General features: G+C 38.5%; 5 protein-coding genes across 6 annotated transcripts; 2 read left to right on the forward strand and 3 right to left on the reverse strand.

Annotated features, from left to right (window-relative positions):
• Nucleotides 1–97: 97 nt before the first annotated feature.
• LOC113777779 (THO complex subunit 4D) lies at nucleotides 98–5,536 on the forward strand. The gene is made up of 7 exons (XM_027322978.1): nucleotides 98–360; nucleotides 1,636–1,857; nucleotides 2,756–2,899; nucleotides 2,986–3,054; nucleotides 4,080–4,267; nucleotides 4,633–4,683; nucleotides 5,004–5,536. Exons 2-7 carry the CDS (start codon nucleotides 1,666–1,668, stop codon nucleotides 5,197–5,199), a joined length of 840 nt encoding a protein of 279 aa, XP_027178779.1. The 5' UTR covers nucleotides 98–360; nucleotides 1,636–1,665; the 3' UTR covers nucleotides 5,200–5,536.
• Nucleotides 5,537–5,891: 355 nt separating this feature from the next.
• On the reverse strand, nucleotides 5,892–9,906 carry LOC113778186. The gene is made up of 5 exons (XM_027323489.1): nucleotides 8,593–9,906; nucleotides 7,801–7,859; nucleotides 7,558–7,686; nucleotides 6,971–7,106; nucleotides 5,892–6,496 (listed from the first exon to the last, which is right to left on the reverse strand). Exons 1-5 carry the CDS (start codon nucleotides 9,289–9,291, stop codon nucleotides 6,161–6,163), a joined length of 1,359 nt encoding a protein of 452 aa, XP_027179290.1. The 5' UTR covers nucleotides 9,292–9,906; the 3' UTR covers nucleotides 5,892–6,160.
• Nucleotides 9,907–11,898: 1,992 nt separating this feature from the next.
• On the reverse strand, nucleotides 11,899–14,509 carry LOC113778691. The gene is made up of 5 exons (XM_027324169.1): nucleotides 13,652–14,509; nucleotides 13,415–13,473; nucleotides 13,141–13,269; nucleotides 12,548–12,683; nucleotides 11,899–12,302 (listed from the first exon to the last, which is right to left on the reverse strand). The coding sequence occupies exons 1-5, from the start codon at nucleotides 14,348–14,350 to the stop codon at nucleotides 12,066–12,068; spliced, it is 1,260 nt and encodes a 419-aa protein (XP_027179970.1). The 5' UTR covers nucleotides 14,351–14,509; the 3' UTR covers nucleotides 11,899–12,065.
• A 1,262-nt stretch (nucleotides 14,510–15,771) lies between these two features.
• Nucleotides 15,772–17,582, forward strand: LOC113777584 (GDSL esterase/lipase At5g37690). The gene is made up of 6 exons (XM_027322727.1): nucleotides 15,772–16,006; nucleotides 16,120–16,247; nucleotides 16,379–16,505; nucleotides 16,722–16,834; nucleotides 16,935–17,184; nucleotides 17,282–17,582. Exons 1-6 carry the CDS (start codon nucleotides 15,772–15,774, stop codon nucleotides 17,506–17,508), a joined length of 1,080 nt encoding a protein of 359 aa, XP_027178528.1. The 3' UTR covers nucleotides 17,509–17,582.
• A 46-nt stretch (nucleotides 17,583–17,628) lies between these two features.
• LOC113777583 (bifunctional protein FolD 1, mitochondrial) lies at nucleotides 17,629–20,228 on the reverse strand. Of its 2 annotated transcripts, none has more exons than XM_027322726.1 (2): nucleotides 19,977–20,228; nucleotides 17,629–19,196 (listed from the first exon to the last, which is right to left on the reverse strand). In XM_027322726.1, exon 2 carries the CDS (start codon nucleotides 19,037–19,039, stop codon nucleotides 17,936–17,938), a length of 1,104 nt encoding a protein of 367 aa, XP_027178527.1. In that variant the 5' UTR covers nucleotides 19,040–19,196; nucleotides 19,977–20,228; the 3' UTR covers nucleotides 17,629–17,935. The 2 variants fall into 2 exon arrangements, with proteins under 2 accessions (XP_027178527.1, XP_027178526.1); XM_027322725.1 differs by having other exon boundaries at nucleotides 17,629–19,201.
• Nucleotides 20,229–20,263: the final 35 nt, after the last annotated feature.

The following is a 20,263-nucleotide window of genomic DNA, read 5'->3' on the forward strand; positions in this document are numbered from 1 at the left end:
TCAACAGCCCATAACCCGCGACGTTGATCATTACCCTTCCCATTGACTCACGACTTCTCAGGTCGTCTCCACTATAAAAACAGCACTAGTCTGGAAGTTGCCCTGCTCTCACCCTTCACTTCCTTCCCCTCGAACATTTCCCCAAATCTTCCGTCTTTCTTTTTCTTCAGCAAGCCCTAACGCCAAAAGAATTAGCTACCCCAATTTTCTAATCAATCGAACCAATGGATCTCCTCATCCTCATCGTCTAAAATTCTCACTTTCTCCTGTTCTTGTTTTTTCTCGGTAAAATTTTCCTGAAAAAATATCCTCGGAGCCGTAATTTTTAACGCGTCCGGCTCGCGTTGCTGTCTGATTTAGGTAACTTTTTGAAGCTTTCGCTCGTTTATGTCCATGTATATGTGTGTGTGTGTGTATGCTAGGTCCGTGTTTATATTTATGTTTATGCTTGAATTCTTTTGATTTGTGGATTGTAGATTACCCAGGGTAATGTTCATTGATTTTTGTACAAGTGATTTCTTTTGTAGCATGTAGAAAATTAGGTTTTGCCGATATGTGCGTTTTGTGCAAATTCCTTTTACGATATGCCGATGTTGGCAGCTTTTTCTTGTTTTATTCTTTTTGGCCGTTAAATGGAATGGTTTGTTAGCACGTAGGTGCAGATAACTTAAATCAGAAGCTGTTCTGCACGGAAGAACGTTGTAGTTGCTTGATATTTACTTTCATCTTTTGGACCTAAAATTGTGAGCTTGTCTGTTTTTAGCCATAGATTTGCGTGATTTGTATGCAAGTGACTGAATTTATGCGTGTCTATGTGCCTTAAATATTTTGTTCAATTTTTTTCGGAAGAAACAGTTAGTATACAAGATTAGCACTTTTGAATAAGGTTGTAGTAAATTATTGTAATATTAAATTTGGCAGATTTTGAGTATTATTCTCAAGTTTCATAAATGCAGCAGAGTTTATGCATGCGCCAATTTAGTTCTTCTGCTATTATTATAACCAAAAGATTTGCTACAATATGCTCTGGCTGAGTCTGAGGGGTAGGAAGGGATAAAAAATTGCCAGTTGCCACTCCTATGAAGTCAACCCCAAATTCCTAGAGGTTACTCTGCTTTCTAGTACTAGAGGTTATTCTGTTTTCTAGTAATGTGGTTAGGTCTCTGAGTTTGTTTGGCAGGTTTATTTGCCCGTTGCTTGGACCCACTGGATGCAGTCTTTGTTCTAGTTTTGCCCTTAGACCTCACTGGGTAATTTAATTGAAGGTCGGGGCTAGAGAGTATGTTAGTACTATAGAGACTTCAAAAAAATTTTACTTTTTGTATGTCCAATTCATCTTTACAAACAATTATTTCTGATCTGATTAGCTAGCTCTGTGCTTGTATTGCATTATCTGCCTGTTCATCTTGCTCATGTCCTGTAAGAAATTCAGTAAACATCTGTTGCATTGCAGATTGGTTGGGAGTGATTTTTCATGTTAAGTAGCCTTTAGTTCCAGGATTTCTTGTGTTGGTCCTTGCATCTGATTCTGGCTATCTTTTTCTTTCTGTGGCTTAAGTACTTTGAATAGCTTAAATTTTGATGCCTGACCTTGATTCTGATGGTCTTGCATGTCCTTTATCTGTTTGATTACAGATTGACTCAAAAGCTTTGTTTGTGGACTCAATGGCTTCTTTGGATATGTCACTGGATGATATGATAAAGAACAGGCGTAATAATGAGAGAGGCAGAGGGCAAGGTAGGGCCCGTCGTGGTAGAGGAACAGGAGGGTCTTTTAGAGGTGGAAGGACAACTGGGGCTCCTCGCAGGGGCCCACTTGGTGTAAATACTCGGCCATCAGCTTACACTATTGCCAAGGCAAGCTAGATTCTGTGGATGTCTTATGCTTTTCCTAGACAGATCTGATATGCTTTAAGAACCAAACACGAAGGTTCTCTTATTTTGCTTTAGAAATTGAATGTGAGAAGTTCTGTGACATTATTGGCCCAAGAAGAAGTTCCATTTTGGTTGAGCTGTAAAAAGTTGTTGTATAATAGTGCCCCCTTGCTGCATCCTCACAGTCTCTCCATTCGTGGACTATTGTTCAAGGACATTGGAAGGGATCTTTTTTGACAAAAGAGAAGATTTTTGGTGGCGTTATTGTTGCATAATGCTATTTGCCATTGATGCCTCATGCAGGCAAAATTGAACTTCTTTCTGCTGGTCTCATTAAGCCTAATGCTACTTGTTAGCACCTTATTTTGAGGAGCTCCATTAATTGAAAATTAGCAGCTTTCTCCATGTTAATATCTCTTAACAACTAGGGGGTCAAAAATACTTTGCCATAGCTAAATCCTTTCCATATAAGTAGCAATAGTTTCTTAACTGGTTGATTAGAAGGGGAGTAAAGATGGATCTTTTTGCTATATCTGGAAATACTTCGTGGGCGAGATATTCAGTTGCCTGTCTCAGTTCAGGCATCTTTGCAAAGGTGCTAGGATGGCTTCCTTCCCTGAACTTCAGAACTGGAGCTCTCACCTTTTGCATGGAACCAGTGGACATGCAGTGGGTCAAGTCTTCGACTCCCATCTACACATAGTTTTCATAGTTTCTCCTTGGTATCTGATTCTTTTGTTGTTTGATTATGTCAAAGTGACTGATACTACTAGTGCCAGAATGTGATATCTGATTTACTCTTGAAGAAAGGTGAATTATGTTACGGTTTGGTAGTATGCTGACATTTGTTTTTCCTATCCCAATTACTTTTGGGCATCAGTCCTTCCGCAGAACCAAGAATCTGCCATGGCAGAGTGGTTTGTTTGAAGAAAGTCTCAAAGCTGCAGGTTTGTCGGGTTTGGACAATGGCACGAAGTTATATGTTTCTAATTTGGATGTTGGAGTGACCAATGAAGATATAAGGGTATAGCCTGCACATCTTTTTCACAGTATAAACCTCTTTTGCAAGGATAATGTTTTGAAGATTTCTTGGAATGACTTGCAACACAGGAACTCTTCTCTGAGATTGGAGAATTGATACGATACGCAATTCATTATGACAAAACTGGTCGTCCAAGTGTAAGTTTTTGTGTTCCAGGAAATTTGTGATTGTTCAGTTGGTAGCTATAAATTTTATGTTGTTATGATGTGTATTTTGTGTTTGCAATGCATTACTGTTGTAGTTGTTTTGTTTTGTTTCTCCATTGATCTTACTTGTCTAACTGATTGGAAAGTGATGACAGAATCATAGAAAAGCCAAATTATGTTGTTTAGTTGGATAGGTATTTATGAGTGGTGATTCATGTTTTTATTCTTGCTAATGTTAGGGAACATTTATTTCAACAAACTGGTCTAATTGACTAGTGCATCTTTAGTTTGTATTTTTGCTGAATGTTTTTAATGTAACTAAAATTGTTATCACAGTTTCAATTTAGGTTCATGAAATTTGTAGCAAAGTGTTTTAACGTCTTCGAGTTTCAATTGTTTTTAATTTTGGTTATGTCCATTGACAATTACAATTTTCTTTGGAAATCCATTGTTTTGTGGAGATGGTCCTACTCTTTTGAAGCAAGATGATTTCTTTGACCATATTTTTCCTAGTAGTACTAATGGTTCTTTGAAATTAACTTGTGTTTTTTCATGAAATCTTGCATAGATAGTTTATCACTTGGAAGTTTGTTATTTGCAGTCTGTTTCGTGTGCTGTGTGTAATACTGAAAAGAGTTTAGGTTCAAATGAGTGACACATGTATAATTGCAATCTTTTTTGTTACATCCTTGCCTTCCCCCCCCCCCCTTCCTTGCACGGGCCATCTTTATGACTCAAGGTTAGTTAAATTTATTGTTGAGATTTGTAGCATAGACGCTTGCTTTTGTGATTCTGATTCTCACATTGTAGCCTTCTGCATTTATGCCTTAGTCATGTGTAGTGCAGTTCTTTTTTTTTTTTTTTTATCACCTTTACAGACTGATGGGTTACATGTGTATTGTTCCTTGAGTTTTATTTAGGTGAATCACTACATTCATTTTTTGGGTTAGTTTTTGGCTTTTACGTTTCACTTTCCTAATTAGTGAGTCCCATAAATCGTGTTGATATTTATGCAGGGTTCAGCTGAAGTCCTGTTTGCTCGAAGGAGTGATGCATTTCAGGCACTTAAGAGATACAACAACGTGCAATTGGATGGCAAGCCTATGAAGATTGAAATAGTTGGTACCAATGCTGAGGTTCCTGTCTCTGCTCGTGTAAATGTGGTTGGAGGGTCCAATGGGAGGCGGCGGACAGTTGTTGTGACGTAAGTGAACACTCTTTATTTTTGGTTCCACTTTCTGGCATTCTTTCTCTACTTCATTCGTGGTGCATGTTGTTGATTTTAATTGATTCAATGACATCTAACAGTGTGATATGCTTAGCTTGAGGAATGCTTTGAAAATTTACATTTTAAGTTAGTCGTTCTACTTAAGACTGAGTTTATTCTTTTATGTTCATGAGCCTTTAATACAATATTTTGCACACTGTGTGATAAGTGGCACTTATGCCATATGTTGGGCATATTCAGATCAAATTTTAACTAGTTATTGGCATTACTGAGCTCAAATCAATGTTTTTTCTTCATTCGGCTTAGTTAGCACCTCACTAATGAGACTTGGGATCATGCAGGCCAGGACCTGGACGCACTAGAGGCCCCACTGCTGTTACTCGTGGTGCAGGGTAAGTGCTTATGGAAATACTTGGTTCATGTTAATTGTCTTTTTACTGCATATTGGTGGTTGCTTGGACCTGCCTTGAGCCAACCATTTTCGTCAATCTTGTATCGTTAGATTTCATTTTCAGAAGTACCTACCAAAATAAAAGGTCACCTGCTAGTTCATGTCGTTTAATCCTGTATAGTATTTGGTCTATTTTGGTTTTTATTTTGTTGTTTGTATTTGTACAAGTCAATAACTGATGGCCCCTCTTTATTGCATTCCTGATTTCCAGACTTAAAAATTTTGTATGGTCTATTTAAAGCCTTCTTTGTGTTGTTCTAGGCAAAGGGGTCGTGGCGGTATGAGGGGTGGCCGTGGCCGTGGTGGTGGGCGTGGGCGTGGACGTGGCCGAGGTCGTGGCAGTGGTGGTGGTGGTGGTGGTGGTGGTGGTGGGGGCCGTGGGATAAAGAAAGCTCTTGACAAATCGGCTGATCAACTTGACAAAGAGCTGGATGAGTATCATGCTATGCAATCTTAATTGACCCATGTGCTCTGTTATGCAATGGAAAACCGCTAGTGAGAAATTGCAGTTGTACGAAGTTTGATGCTGAGTGCTTGTATTTTGATGCATTAGGAAAACTTTATACTCGGTATTATGTACTTTGCAGTGACCCGATAAAGTTGGCTAGTGCTTAGATTCTAAGTGGTTAGGTTTCTATTCTTGCCTTTGATCACCTTCTTTCACTTTTAGAATGTTGTGTTAAAATGGTTATATCCTGCGTTATATCCTGCTGAAAATATCTTTTCCTTTTCTAGACCTCGGCAAGTGCAGCCACATTATTTGTGGTACTGCCAAAGTTGGCAGTTTAGCTAAATGAATGCTTGAGAGTAGGAATATTTTATTTTGGCCTTTGGCAATTTGCGAATAGATACACATGTTAATGTGCTGCATCCAACATGATCAAAATCAAAATCAAGCAGCTTCGCCTACTTCATAGAAGCCATGTGTGAATAAAAAGGATGATTGTGCAATGGCAAGATTTTTTTTGGGGGGGTGCTTGTACGGTTGTACTTGATCGTTTGGTTTAAAGATGAGGATTCTAGGGTATAATGTTAGTTTAATGTATATCCCTGCATTACATCCTTGTACAACTCCCACAGCCAATTAGATCACAACGGATGGAACTACTAAATTACCCCAGCAGCAGGTAGATGAAATTTTGTGAAGAGTAAACCACAAACTACTCTTTGTTCAGTATAGGATTCTGATGATATGGTAACAAATGAACAAAATGCGCAACCCTTGAGGGATTTAATAAAATTTTTTCCCCTCACTTGTTTCTGCTGTTGAAGAGGGGAAATATTGTGCATTCCCATTTTATACAAGAAGAAGACTATAGAGAGCATTGCCGGTTATGAAGCACGAGTGACACCAAGGAAAATTTTCTCCTGAACAAAAATAAACTCCCAAAAACTCAGGAGTGGACCAGAGTAGCCAGTTATATAGGACGAGCCGCATCTCTCTTTAATAGTAACTGTCTGGACTCATCCTTCTGGAAAAGCATCCGGGCTAGGTCATCCCAGTTAGTTCTTGCATCTGAGGACTTTGATCTTGCTTTCGATGCACTTCTGTCCTCCTTGCCTACATCCTCACATGGTTCTGTACTTTTCTCCCCTGATGATTCTCCTTCCTCAATTTTGGGGACCGCATGAGGGACGTTCAAGCTGACAGCTCTTTCCAGTGCATCCTTGTGTTCTTGTTCTAGAGTTTGCAACCTTTCAATCTTTGGTATTTGTGGTGCAGTTGTAACCGTCTCTGTACATTCTTTCAGTCTCTACCAAGAGAAAATATACTAACTCAATACGTAAACCATCAAAAATATGGCAAAAGCCATCATGAGTGAGGACTTTAAAAGGTTCAATTTGCTTAAATGAGGTGATATTCTACATGCTTGGTTCATTCAGTGACTTGGAAATGACAGGACATTGAAAAGGATAAGAATACACGGCCAATCTCACATTAAGAAGAGAAGACAAGCATAATGAAACCTAACTGCAGACTATACAAACAACAAAACCCAGAAACTTGGTTGCTGAATATTGGTTGACTGGTGAAAATACTATATAAGGTATACGTATGGCAATTTCCAGGTGTCAGACTAATACTGAATAATGTCCACGATTAAACATTGATATGTGATTTTGCCTGCACCTTTACCACTACTTATCATGACTGCAGGTGAGGAAAGAATTAACCCAAAGCAAAAAAAACCATAGGGAAGAGAACTCTGGATCTGGTTTTAACTTACATCCAAGGCCTTTTCTGCTTCTCTTTCTATCCAAACGATTGCATGATCTGATGTAGCATTGCATGACAAGACAATATGTTCAAATCTTCCCTCAACAGGAATAGCAGTTCTGACTTCTGGAGGATACCTTCCACATCTGCAAATAACACGATAAAAGACATGTCAGGAACACTACTTGAAAATAGGAACAGAGAAATAAATCAAAATCTGACTGCTGGGGAACAAGTAACTCTTTAAGATATGCATGGGCCTAACCAAACAATTTGTGTATGCTTCATACTGCAGTTGTCTCCTTCAGATTTTCAATAGCATAAGTTGTCATAGTCCAGACTAACATCAGAAGACAATAACGAACACAAGGTTTTATATTTTTTAACGAGATTGCTTCGTCTAACAAAAGCAGCATTTATGGCAATTTTCTTTTGAGATGGGCGGGAGGGATGGAGGCAATACATCCTTTTTAAGTTTTTGCAATTGATTGACATGGAACATTGTTTGAAATTCCTGAACATAGAACATGCAATATGCAGCTAAATTTGTTTAAGGAATATATCTCCAGTTCTCCACAAGTTCAAATATCAACTTACCTGCAAAATTTTCTCTCTACAATGTGATACATGCGACCAGGTGCATATAACCTCCTTGGATCTCTGAGCTTTCTACCTTCTGGAATGAAGGTATCTCTCAAGCATATAAGAAACATCAAGCAGGGCAAACTGTCCAAAGGATCAAGGCCTGGTATAAGGGATAATAATAACAATTCACTCCTATGACAAGTGAAAGAACTTAAAGGTTTTCTGCATCCTCCAAAAGGTGATAAAGAAACTAACCAGAAGATAGATCTAAATATATCCTCCAACGGGGTGGGTGTTCTTGGTAAGAAATCATCCTGAAAAAAGTCAAACGAGATACAGTATAATTAATTCTGTATGCATTCACCTTCATTTCTGCCTAGAGAGAAAAATCTGACACACTCCGAAGTGCACTTAAGTTATGCATATCTTTGCATCTTTATACACATAACAATCATAACTAGACATGCCTGTGAACACATCCAAAAAATTAATGGATAAATTAGCAGTTACATCATGTTATGTGCTTCAAGGTTGGAAGATATTTTGCATAATGTTTTGAAATTATGAGAATTCCGGTAAACTCAAGTCAATAGTGATCAACAAAGAATTTAGCTTGAATGCAACTGAATGTAATTTATCAGGTGGCAAATATAACAAGAGAGAAGATTGGATAGTGAACTGTAACTAAATGGCTGTTATAGGATATAAATGGCTTAACAATGTAAAATAATAGAAGCCATTCTAGGAAGATAATTTGGAACATATACACAATTTTGTTTAAGCAGGCGTTAAAAATTCAAGTTTTCATCACCCTTATGAGTTATAATAAATATTTCTTCTTTTCTTCTGCTTGGGGTGTTGTATTTCATTTGGTTTATTATTGTGCCATAAATCCGAGACAGTTCACTCCTTAAATTTACTGTCAAAGGTATTGCATCTAATGTGATTCCCTTTTTAGCATTCAAAGCTGCTTAAAAAATTACACATACTTCCAAAACAATATCATTACCCAAAACCGACAATACATCTGAATGAGTCAGCTCTCACCTGCAACACCACGGAGTGTATAACATCAGCATACTTCACAGCCAAATTCAGTGACATACATCTAGCAGGTGCCACAGCATAACAGCTGACAAGGCTCCGTGGAATTCCCCCTAATCTGTTTCTATGATTCACCACAATCACAGTCAACAGAGCGGCAACTCCAGACCCCAAAGAATGCCCTGCAAAAACCAGCTTATAACTCTTCCCGTTTTCCTCCCAAACCCTTTTCAAAGTCTCAGATTCCTGGTTCAACAGCCAAATTGCTGACATCAATAGCCCATGATGCACATAACCCCCATCAAACATCTGCATTCCTAGCCTATTATCGAGCAACATCTTATAATCACTCTCTTTAACTAAATTTAGCCCCCGAATCGCTAACACAATTTCACTATGGTCATGATCAAGATAAATGATATAAGGCGGGGCATTGCCTTGGGTTTGCTCATAGGTCACTCTCTTAATAACCCAATCTGGGTTTAGGCGATATCCACCAGGAGGGGGGTACTTGGGGTTCCTGAGGTCCGGCTCATAGACAGCTAGGACTATTCTGCAGATTCTAGGAACGGGTTCAAATTCCTCAGCAGTGGCAATTGGCCAAGTAGTGCTATCATAGGAACCAATGTAAGTACAACGCTTCCAACCCCACCTCAAACATCCTACTAAAAAAAAACACTCCACCCCACAAGAAACCGACATCGATAATTTGGGATTTTGACACAAGGATTGTTGGAGAATTTCAGTGTAGTTAACAATATACAAAAATATATATCAATTGAGCCTAACACCAGAAAACTGCTCCACCCCACAAGCAACTACATCAAAAAGTTGGGATTTTTGGCAAGAGGGCCGGTGGAAAAGTTGAAAGTTAGTCACCGAAGTATCAGAACTCCATCGAATTTGATCATATATAGCATTCACAGATACAAAGCTGGCTGTTTGACACAATGAGCAAACAGTATTGTCCTAACAGGAAAAGAATCAAATACTCGAGAGACAAACCGAAAACAGTTAACAAAAAGGATAGGAAGAGCTTAATTTTTATGTGTTAGTGAACAAGAAGTTTAATGGCTGGGCATGTGAGGAAATAGCTGGAAGGGAAAAAGAGGGCGGGAAAATGGTGTAGGGGGCACGTGGGGCAGTGGTAGATTAGTGTGTTTTCTTGTCACTTTAGTGCGTGTGTTTTGTGTGTGAATCGCGGTGGTGTAGAGGTGGAGGGGGCCGGGGAGGGTAATGGTGGAGTTTTGGAGGGTGCTGGTTGTGGAAACAAAAAAATAAAATTGGGTATCAAATCGGTGGCTTTGAGTTGGCAAGAATTATGGGTTGGATTTGAAGATGCAAAATTGGCATTGGGTACTGAGAATATTGGGTGGAAAAGTTTTATGCTGGCACTTGTCTTAGGTGGTAAGGAAGCTTTATTAGTTTCCTTTATCAGAGGGGTATTTACTAGAAATCACAGTGCAGTTGGTGATTAGTGGAGAAGTTAGAGATAAATTACAAACTTATGGAGAATGACAGGGTTTTTATTATCTTTTTTGGAGAATGACAGGTTACTTAACAAGGACTCAAAATCATACTAATTCATTATGAAGAAAGAAGAAGTTTTAATTTTATAATTCATTCAGAGTTCAGACCGTGTGGCTTCTACATGAATTGACCAGCTGGCCGTGTTTATTGAGGGACTTGTCTTGTTCTTGAAATTTCTTGACTGCGCAATTGGGAAGAAATGAAGTAGTAGTAGTAGTAGTTTATTAACTTTACATTGAAATTCAGACTTGAATGATTCTTCGTTCAATGTATAGGGGCTTTGCCTGAAATTTCTGCATTATGTTTCTGGAATTTTGATGTCGAAATTGAGACTTGAATGATTCTTTGTTCCGTGTAAAGGGGCTATGCTTGAAATTTTTGCTTTCTACTTTCTGGGAACCTTTTTATTGCAAGGATTTCAATTTAAGGGAAAAGGGGCAAAAACAAAAAAGAAGAGACAAATTTTTTGCTTTCTGCTGAAAAAGGGAAAAACCAAAAACACCAAGAAAAGAAAGGGAAAAGAAAAACTAGAAACAAGTGATACCATCCCAGCTATACCACAAGGTATATATTTATCTTTTAAAATTGAAAGAGAAAAGAGAGAGAGAGAGAGGACTTGTTGTCATTTCCTGAATCCTTAATTTCTAGAATCAACAAGAAGAAAAATGAATTTGCTTCTACATTTCCTTAATGGTCACGTATTTTTAGATTTCCCACTATGTAAAAGGCGTATTCTTCACCTAAGCCACCTTTCATTTGAACTTTTCCAGCAAAAGCTATTATACAAGTTTGACACGTCGAGGATTCTGGACTCTGGAGGATGGTGATGCTTCGAGATTAACTAAAAGCGTCTCGATTCTTTATGCCATGCCCACCAAAATGGGACGAACGGAGAAGAGAATTTCCGAGTGTATTTTACTACTACATCTGTTGTACCTGTCCCAGTTTCTTCCTCCCTACCAAAAAGAATAGTTTCCGTAGCTTCACATGTTTGTTACATTTGAATTAGATTTTCAAATTCTACAGTTTGTTTCCTAGAACGACATTTCATTGCCAATAATTCATGATTCTTGCTAATGTTCGGATTGCCATTTCTTCCCGAAAACTTTTACATTTTCGTGAATCCATTTCTTAATCGTCATTTTATCTTATCGTTATCACACTTTTTCATAAAAAGTCCAGAAAATAGTAATGTACTTAATCTATCTAAGAAATGTAGCAAAAGCGCCAACCATGTTAAGGGCTAAATCAATAACATCAATGCTCCTGCAGGGTAGCTCGGCCAGTCATTTAGTCCTCTTTAAAGTATTGATCAGTGTTCGAATCCCGTGATTACCGTGCTTGGAGTGGGTTGGGGCACCCTCTCCCGGGCCGTAGGGGGATTAGTTGGACCAAAGGCCCGGATACCCCCGTGTCATTAAAAAAAAAAAAAAAAAAGAGTAATACCAACACTTTTTCCTAATAATATTCCATTGTCCCGATAGATGACTTTCAACTTCTGGCATTTGTTTTGGAAATAGACTCTAAAACCTTCCAAAAAGCCATGATTGAAACTATGAACAAGCAAAATACCGTGTCTTCATAGAATATTGCATCATCAAATTGTGCAGGTCAAATCAGTGGACATGGACACGAGCATCTTGATGAATGGCTTGTGCTGCTGTCTACTTCAGGCATCAGATACTTCTAGCCACAAGATAGGTGCACTCAATCATGCATTATAAACACAGGAAAATTGAGTTTCATCAAATGTATTAACTGTTACTAGCTAATCGGTTTTCAAGATTGGGTTCTGGTTCTGCAGGTAGCTTTCACTTGCATTTCGTCTACAAACAAGACTAAGAGAGAATATGATAACATACCACAGACAAAGAATGAGAACAACTATCCAGAGAACTAGTCTTATTTAGTGACAATTGCATCTGTGCGAAGTATTAATTCGCATTTTAAGGTTTTGATAAAGTATTCAAAGCATCTTCATCCTCATCCTGACAGTCCTTTATCTCTATATTTGTCTCCTCCAAGGATTCTTCTTCCTCCGTAGTTGTCACAGCATGAAGTATGTTCATACTGATAGCTCTTTCCTGTGCATCCTTGTGTTCTTCTTCAATAGTCTGCAACCTGTCAAATTTTGGGACCTTTGGTGCGGTTGTAGCGGTCTCATCGCCACTCTCTTTCAGTATCTGAAAGTGAAATTGTGTCTACAAATAAGGAAATCTGATGCATTTTCTTCTTTTTATCAGCAGCAGTAATCATAGTCTGTTAATTATTATGACATTCAGTACAGGATTAGGACTTATTGAGGTAGATTCTTGACCCTCGCTCCCCGTCCCCCTCTCCACAGTATAAAGAATTGCTGGGCAGTAGCTAGGAATATGATGAAACCTCAAAGAAACAAAGAAAAAGGTCCAATGGCATTCCTACGTACTTGCAATGCCTTCTCTGTTTCATTTGTTATCTGAATGATTGCATGATCTGATGTAGCATTGCAAGACAGCACAATGTGTTCAAATCTTCCATCTACAGGAATGGCCGTTCTAACTTCTGGGGGGTACCTTCCGCACCTGTGGACATAAAATAGTAAAATACCACCATAAGAATTTGGCAAATATTACATTATCTGTTTTCTTCTAGAAGAACAAAGAAAAAATTTTCGGTTGACTGAATTTCTTCCTTGTATTTCATGCTCAAATTGTTCTACAGTAAAAATAATAGTCGGATGTCACTCCATTGTGCCTTCCAACTAATCGTCAGTGGCCATACCTTGAAAAACCTGCCAATCATTTCAGTGTTTGCATGCTTCTGAATCTTTCTTTAAGGAAACATTGCTCTCTTTTTGAAAGCAGAATACTATCGACTCATAAAAGTATGATAGACTAGGTTACAATCACAAGAAGACTTGAGCTAAAATTTGTGTACCAAATCCTGCCGAAGTAATTTGATCAAGATTACTGATAAAACATCAACGGGTGGCATATCACTAGGAGTAGAACACTGCACAAGTAAGAATTTTGACTTCACCTGCAAAACTTTCTCTCCACAATGTGATATATTCGACCAGGTGCATACAATCTTCTTGGATCTTTAAGCTTCCTATCCTCTGGCATAAAGGTATCGCTCAAGCACAGACAAAACATCAGACATGGCAAGCTGTTGAAACTTGAAAGTGTCAAGCCCTGATTTGAAGCTGATAGTTGTAATATTTCACTCTTGTACATGGTAAATATTGAAGGACACTTCCAAATGAGAAATGTGCAATACGTCTAACTAATGTCATGAATTAGTGACAACTAACCAGAAGATGGATTTAGCTATATCTTCCAGTGGGGTAGGAGTTCTAGGCAAGAAATCATCCTGGAAAATATCAAGTATAGACTGTCATGGAATAGTCAATTCATCCAAGTTAACTCCCAGATAAGATTCTTTAGATAACAATAAAAAGGTATGGCTCAATCTTTTATACAGCTCAATAACAACAGTGTATTCTTGTAATGCTGAGACATGCAACTCATAATTTGGTCTTGAAACTCACCTGCAAGACAATGGAATGTATAACATTGGCATATTTCACTGCCAAGTTCAGTGACATACACCGTGCAGGTGCCACTGCATAACACCTAATATTACTCCGCGGAATCCCCCCTATTTGATCCCCATGATTCACTACAATTACTGTCAGCAGAGCAGCAATACCAGCTCCCAATGAGTGGCCAGCAAAAACCATATTGTAGTTCTTCCCACTTTCCATCCAAAGCATCTTTAAAGTCTCAGACTCTTGACTCAGGATCCAAGTTGCTGACTTCAATAGACCATGATGCACGTAGCCTCCATCAAACATCTGCCTCCCCAGATTATTATCCCAAAGTATCTTATAATGGCTCTCTTTATACAAGTTAAGGCCACGAATTGCTAGAACAATTTCGCGGTTCTCGTGATCAGAGTAAATAATGTAAGGTGGTGAATGGCCTTGTGTTTCTTCATAGGTTACACGTTTGAGGATGTTGTCATAATTAACCCGATAATGGTTGGATGGAGGGTACTGAGGATGGTCAGGGTCGGGGTCATACACTGCAAGGATTACGCGGCAGATTCTGGGGATAGGTTCAAATTCTTCCATGGTGGCGATAGGCCATGCCTCGCTATCATCTGAACCAATGTAGGAGCACCGTTTCCACGCCCAGCGGATGCATCCTATGACTACTACACATCCCACCCCACAAGCAATTGACATTTATATGCTACAATCTTACAATATGCAGAATTCTGAATTTTCTTGTTAACAAGCTGAGAATGCCAGGAAAACAATTATACACATTGCCGGTTGGATATACTGAAATGATCTGTGACTTGTCTGCATTTTCAAAAATTGAAAAACGAAAAGGGCTATGCTAATGGACAAGACTTTGCAACTGTACTGGAAGATCAAATGGAAGGTGGTGGAGATCAGTTGCCGAATGATGAAATGGTGACCCCAAAAAAAAAAATTTTTTGATTAAAGCGAAAGAAAGGTATCATAGTGGGTTGGCAGGAGCTTTACATGGCGTAATGAACAATAAATTATTCATAGCTTCTGTTGAAACTGCTGTGGTTCTATTTCTGGTTCTTGTCTTCGTACTTTAACATGGTATCTAGAGTAGTATAAGCTTCCTGGGAATTTATCTTGGATAAGTAAGAATTTATTAATACCCAAGAACCAAAATAATGTACAAAATATGTCTCAAATCAACAACTCTAATTTACACAACTTATATCCGATGCTAATCTCACAACAGTTTGAGATACTTTGTTTATCTCTTGGATTAAAGAACTGAATTACTCTGAATGGCTTGATGTTCCTAAAATATTTTGCTTTGATCCCCCAACATCTACACTGGATCGATCATTCATGTTCCTCCGTGTTTAGTGGTATTTAAATACAAACAACTCTAAAGAAATTTATCAAAAGCAAAAGCAGATTAAAACCGCTTTAACTTTAAAGCATCTTCTAGAAAAATCACACGCGAATCTTTTTCATCTCTTAAAAGAATTTTTGTTTTTCACTTTTACCTTGGAGGCAAGCAAGAAAAGCTAGTCAAGGACAATGTAGTAGTTTTCTCTCAAAATTGGAGCAGTCCCTTAAAGATTCACATCAGAAGTAAGCTTCTTTCCTGCTTAGTAATTAGTATCCTGTGTGATATTTCTGGACATCGTGCTTCTTCTACACATGGGAGTAGAAACGCTTCCATATGGTTACAATAAAAAGCAAGTAACCAGGAAGCTATTAGCATATACTAGTTACATGGATTCAATAAATTAGTCTTACCTAATAGAAAAGCCGTAGCAAGCCTTCAACTGGCTTGAAAACCTAATTAAAATAGCTATTCTGACTGTATTCTGACTGTCAGACTATGTTAAAGTAAGTTGGCCAACCGTTGAAGGAGGATGTACCAACCACTAAACTTACAAATATAAGCTTCCATACACTCTGATCAGAACTCTCTGAAGATTACACCATATGGATCTTTTGCCCATATTGAAATTAATCACCTACTATCTCCAAACTTAGAGAACTGGGCATGACTTGTAAGGCATTGTACAGGCTTCGGAGATGCTATAAATTGTCTCAGCAGTTGATAATACCTAAACAGTGGAACAATAAGCAGAGAGTGAATTATGGAGTTTCAGGGACAAGTGTGTATAGTGTTGATGTTCACAGTTTTAGCAGCTGTGCCAGCAGCTGCATCCTTGGTCACATTTGTTTTTGGTGATTCCTTGACAGATGTTGGGAATAACAACTTCTTTCAGCTCTCTCTAGCAAAAGCAAATTACCCTTTCTATGGCATTGATTTCAGTGGTGGAAAAGCTACTGGAAGATTCACAAATGGGAGGACGATTGGTGATATAATATGTAATTAGTTGTTCTACGTTTAAACTGATATAAATCATGTAAAGAATCGAATTTATTAGACAATTTTAGCTGTGCATTATGTGATCATTTCTGCTGTATGGTTAAAACTGCAGCTGCAAAGCTAGGAATTCCATCACCTCCGGCATATCTTTCAATATCGCCAACTGATGATGCAATCCTAAAAGGTGTAAACTATGCGTCTGGTGGAGCTGGAATTCTCAATGACACCGGCCTTTACTTCGTAATCTCCATTCCCTTGGTTTTGTTCTTATCGTTAGCATGTCTGAAACAAATTTCTGCAGAATAACTTGAGATGTTTATGCTTAACTAACTTTTCTTGTTGTGGACATTCATTCACTGGTCACACAATAGATTGAGAGATTAACCTTTGATGATCAAATCAATTGCTTCAACAAGACCAAGGTAGCAATCAAGGACAAGATTGGAGCAGAAGCAGCAAACAAGCTCTGCAATGAGGCCATGTACTTCATTGGACTCGGTACCTTCATATCCTAAAACACAAATATTCCCCGTCAAATTTGACACACCTTCATCTGCCCTTATACGTCATTAACATCCCATGTATCAAAAGCAAATGTTGTTATGTTCATGATGGAATCAATGACTCAGATGTAGGAACATATGATTCTTTTCCTTTGTCATTGCATTTGAGGTGATAGTTCCTGCTTTTCCTCATCTCTTGCCAATTTTCCAGGGAGCAATGACTATGTAAACAATTTCCTTCAGCCATTCTTAGCAGATGGTGAGCAGTACACGCATGATGAGTTTGTCGAACTTTTAGTCTCGACTTTAGGCGACCAACTCACTGTGAGTAACTCTACTCATCCTATCTAGTATCTGTACGTGCTTAAAAGTATCATATCAGATGTTTCCTGACGAGCGGCGAGACTTGTAATTCTTGGACCAGAGGCTTTACCAACTTGGGGCAAGAAAGATGGTTTTCAATGGCCTAGCACCACTTGGCTGCATTCCATCCCAGAGGGCGAAATCAAAGCAGCGAATCTGCTTGAAGCAAGTGAATCAATGGGTGCAAGAATTCAACTCAAAAGCACAAGAGTTGGTAACTGATCTGAATGGGCAACTTCCATCCGCCCAGATAGCCTTTGCAGATACCTATCAACATGTTCTGGATTTAATTGAGAACCCGACTGCCTATGGTAATTCTTCCTCAAAATTCCTAGCGCTCTTTATGCCCAAGTTATTCCAATTATTCCGAGTTTAATTTTTTTTTCCACACTTTTTTGGTTTGTTTAGGATTTAATGTCTCCAACACTTCATGTTGCAATGTGGATACAAAACTCGGAGGGCTTTGCTTGCCCAACTCCAAAGTGTGCACAAACCGTGCAGATTATGTATTCTGGGATGCTTTCCATCCCACGGATGCTGCAAATGAAGTGCTTGGAGATCGCTTCTTCAACTCCTTGTTTGCGAATAAAGCTCCTGCCCCTGCCCCTGCTCCTGCTCCACAGCCTTCTCATTGACCTTCTGGGCCGAAAACAACATATTTAGTCACATAATGTAACTAGGCAGTTGCCTATTATTAAAAGTGATATAGCCTATTAATTGAAAGCAATATTCAGGAAGCACAGCAGCAGAACAAAGGACGCTGCAAGAGCAAAACTTGATTGTATTAATGTCAGAAGCCAATTACAGTCTTACTGGTAATATATGTCATACAAAATTTTGAGCAGGATAAATTTGATTGTACTTCTATTCTTTCGTGCTAATCCCTTTGCTGATCAAATCTGATCATATTAAACAACTTCAATCATAACTTAAAGCTGAGATGCTTAATCAAAAAAAAGAAAAGAAAAAATTAAAAGCTGAGATAATACAACAAGAACAAAGATTCCCAAAACAGGCCATATGTGATAACAAACATTTCCAAGGATTCATGCGCAGCTCATTCTAAATGAAGCTTAGCGCACGTCTAGCAGATTCAAGCGTGTTGAATAGAAGCATTGCAACTGTCATCGGGCCAACTCCTCCAGGGACAGGAGTGACTGCCGAAGCTACCTTCACAGCTTCTTCATAGCAAACGTCTCCAATAAGCCGATAACCATTTTCACAGCTGGGATCTTCAATTGGATTTGTTCCAACATCAATAACAATTGCCCCAGGCTTTATCCAACTTCCACGGACTACATTGGGCACTCCAGCAGCTGCAACAAGAATATCAGCTTCACGGGCTATATTTTCTGGGTTCTTGGTGAAGGGGTGCACGATACTCACTGTGGCATGATATCTCTGCAACAGCAAGGATGCTGGTAACCCAACAATATTGCTCCTCCCTATCACCACAGCTCTCTTTCCCATTATTTCTACATCAGATCTCAGCAATAACTCAACACACCCTTTTGGTGTGCATGGGATGAACAGGGGTTCTCTCCCATGCATAGCTAAATTACCCATGTTCAGAGGGTGGACGCCATCCACATCCTTCTCAAGTCTTATTGCATCCAAAATTCTCCCCTCGTCCAAATGTCGAGGCAAAGGAAGCTGCACAAGAATACCATGAATAGATGAATCCTTATTAAAGCCAGTCAATGCATTCAAAATTTCATCTGCTGTACAGTTGTCAGGCAATTCAGTCAGTACAAACTTAATTCCAACCTCCTCACAGGCAGCTATTTTGTTACGAACATAAACCTGAGAGTCTCTTCTCTGACCAACCAGTATTACAGCCAATCCCGGTACTTCACCAATAGAAGCCTTCATCCTACTAACTTCAGTTGCTATGCCAAATCTAATTTCCTTAGCAACCAACAATCCATCTATTCTTCTACCCATATTTCTGTTGAAACTAGCTTGGAAAGAGTGAAAATCAGAACAGACAATATTTGAATCCCATATGTCAGGAATATCAAGAGAAACAAGGGAAGGAGATTTCAAACTACGATAGGCATGATCAGTCTTCAATGTACATAACACCCTGATCCCAGATGGCAAACAATTCCTTCTTCTCAACCATCTTTCCCCAGCAATGGTCACACTTAGCATCCTTCTCCACATCAATCTGGCCTCTTTTGTCTCTTTTATATATCATTTCCTTCAAAAACAAATGCATATGTCTCTCACACAGATTACCATTGCATTATGAGAATAGTCCTTATCAAAGGCATGTCTCAGACCCTTGCATATTATTAAGTCCGATCTCCAAATACATATCCTGCACTGGAATGCAGAAAGCATAAATTTTCTAACTCATGATAGTTTTTCATCAGAAAAAAATAATGATGCCAAAAATTCATTCACTTTCACTAATCTGATTAATGGGAAACCAGTAAAACTTTACGCTAATTCTTTGTCCTCTATAATTGATTATCATACAATATTTTGTCTTGCTTATTTTTTCTTGAGAATTTGATAAATGATTTGTCATTACTTAATCTTAGCAAAAGGCAAAGAATTAAGATAAAGAAGAGATATCCCTTTTCAATTCAGCTGCTTTGGAACACAAAATTCGATCAAAATAGTCATTGCATCACAAATAATTGGTGAAGGAATCAAGAGGAGCTGAAACCAATGAAGGGATTAAATTTGATAGCTCTCAGAAAAAGGCCAAAGTTTTCCACATGAGAGATAACTAGAGGAGGAAGGCAAAAAGAAGCCCTCAAAGATTTAACCCAAAGGAAGAATCTTTCCTCACATTCCCTAATCTTAAAACTGCAATATCAGCAAAAAGCCTTCAACTTTTACCCTAGAGCAAAGCCTCATCAAGCCATCACCAATATGCACCCACAAAATTAGTTTAAAAAATGAGGAAAAAATAAAGATTCTTCCTTCTTAAAATTGAAATCCAAGAGCGCTAAATTTGCCAGCCCCCATAGTCTTCTCTTTTTCGGTGTGGTTAAAGCAAATCAATCATCATTGAGCATATCAAAAAAATCACAAATCAAGAAATAATTAAATTCATAGAACAAACACATTCAAGAAATGTGGAACCTACGAGAAAACGCAAAAATCAACGGGGTGGAAATTGGAATCTGCGTGTCCATAAGTACCGAGAGAAGTAGAGAGTTAATTTTGCATCTTTTCGTATTTCCTCTGTTATTTTTGTATTGAAACAGAGCAAATCATAGTGGATGCTTTTTTCATTAATGTGATAAAAGCTCTAATTTTCTAGGACCCTTGAAAATCTGAAAGAGAAGAGAACTTTTGTTGACGGAGAAACTGAAGAAAGGAAAAAAAAAAAAATTTTGAGCTGAGGCAGTGAAGTGCAGAAGTGCTAGAAGC

This window comes from Coffea eugenioides, chromosome 7, assembly GCF_003713205.1.
Source record: "Coffea eugenioides isolate CCC68of chromosome 7, Ceug_1.0, whole genome shotgun sequence".
NCBI lineage: Eukaryota > Viridiplantae > Streptophyta > Magnoliopsida > Gentianales > Rubiaceae > Coffea > Coffea eugenioides.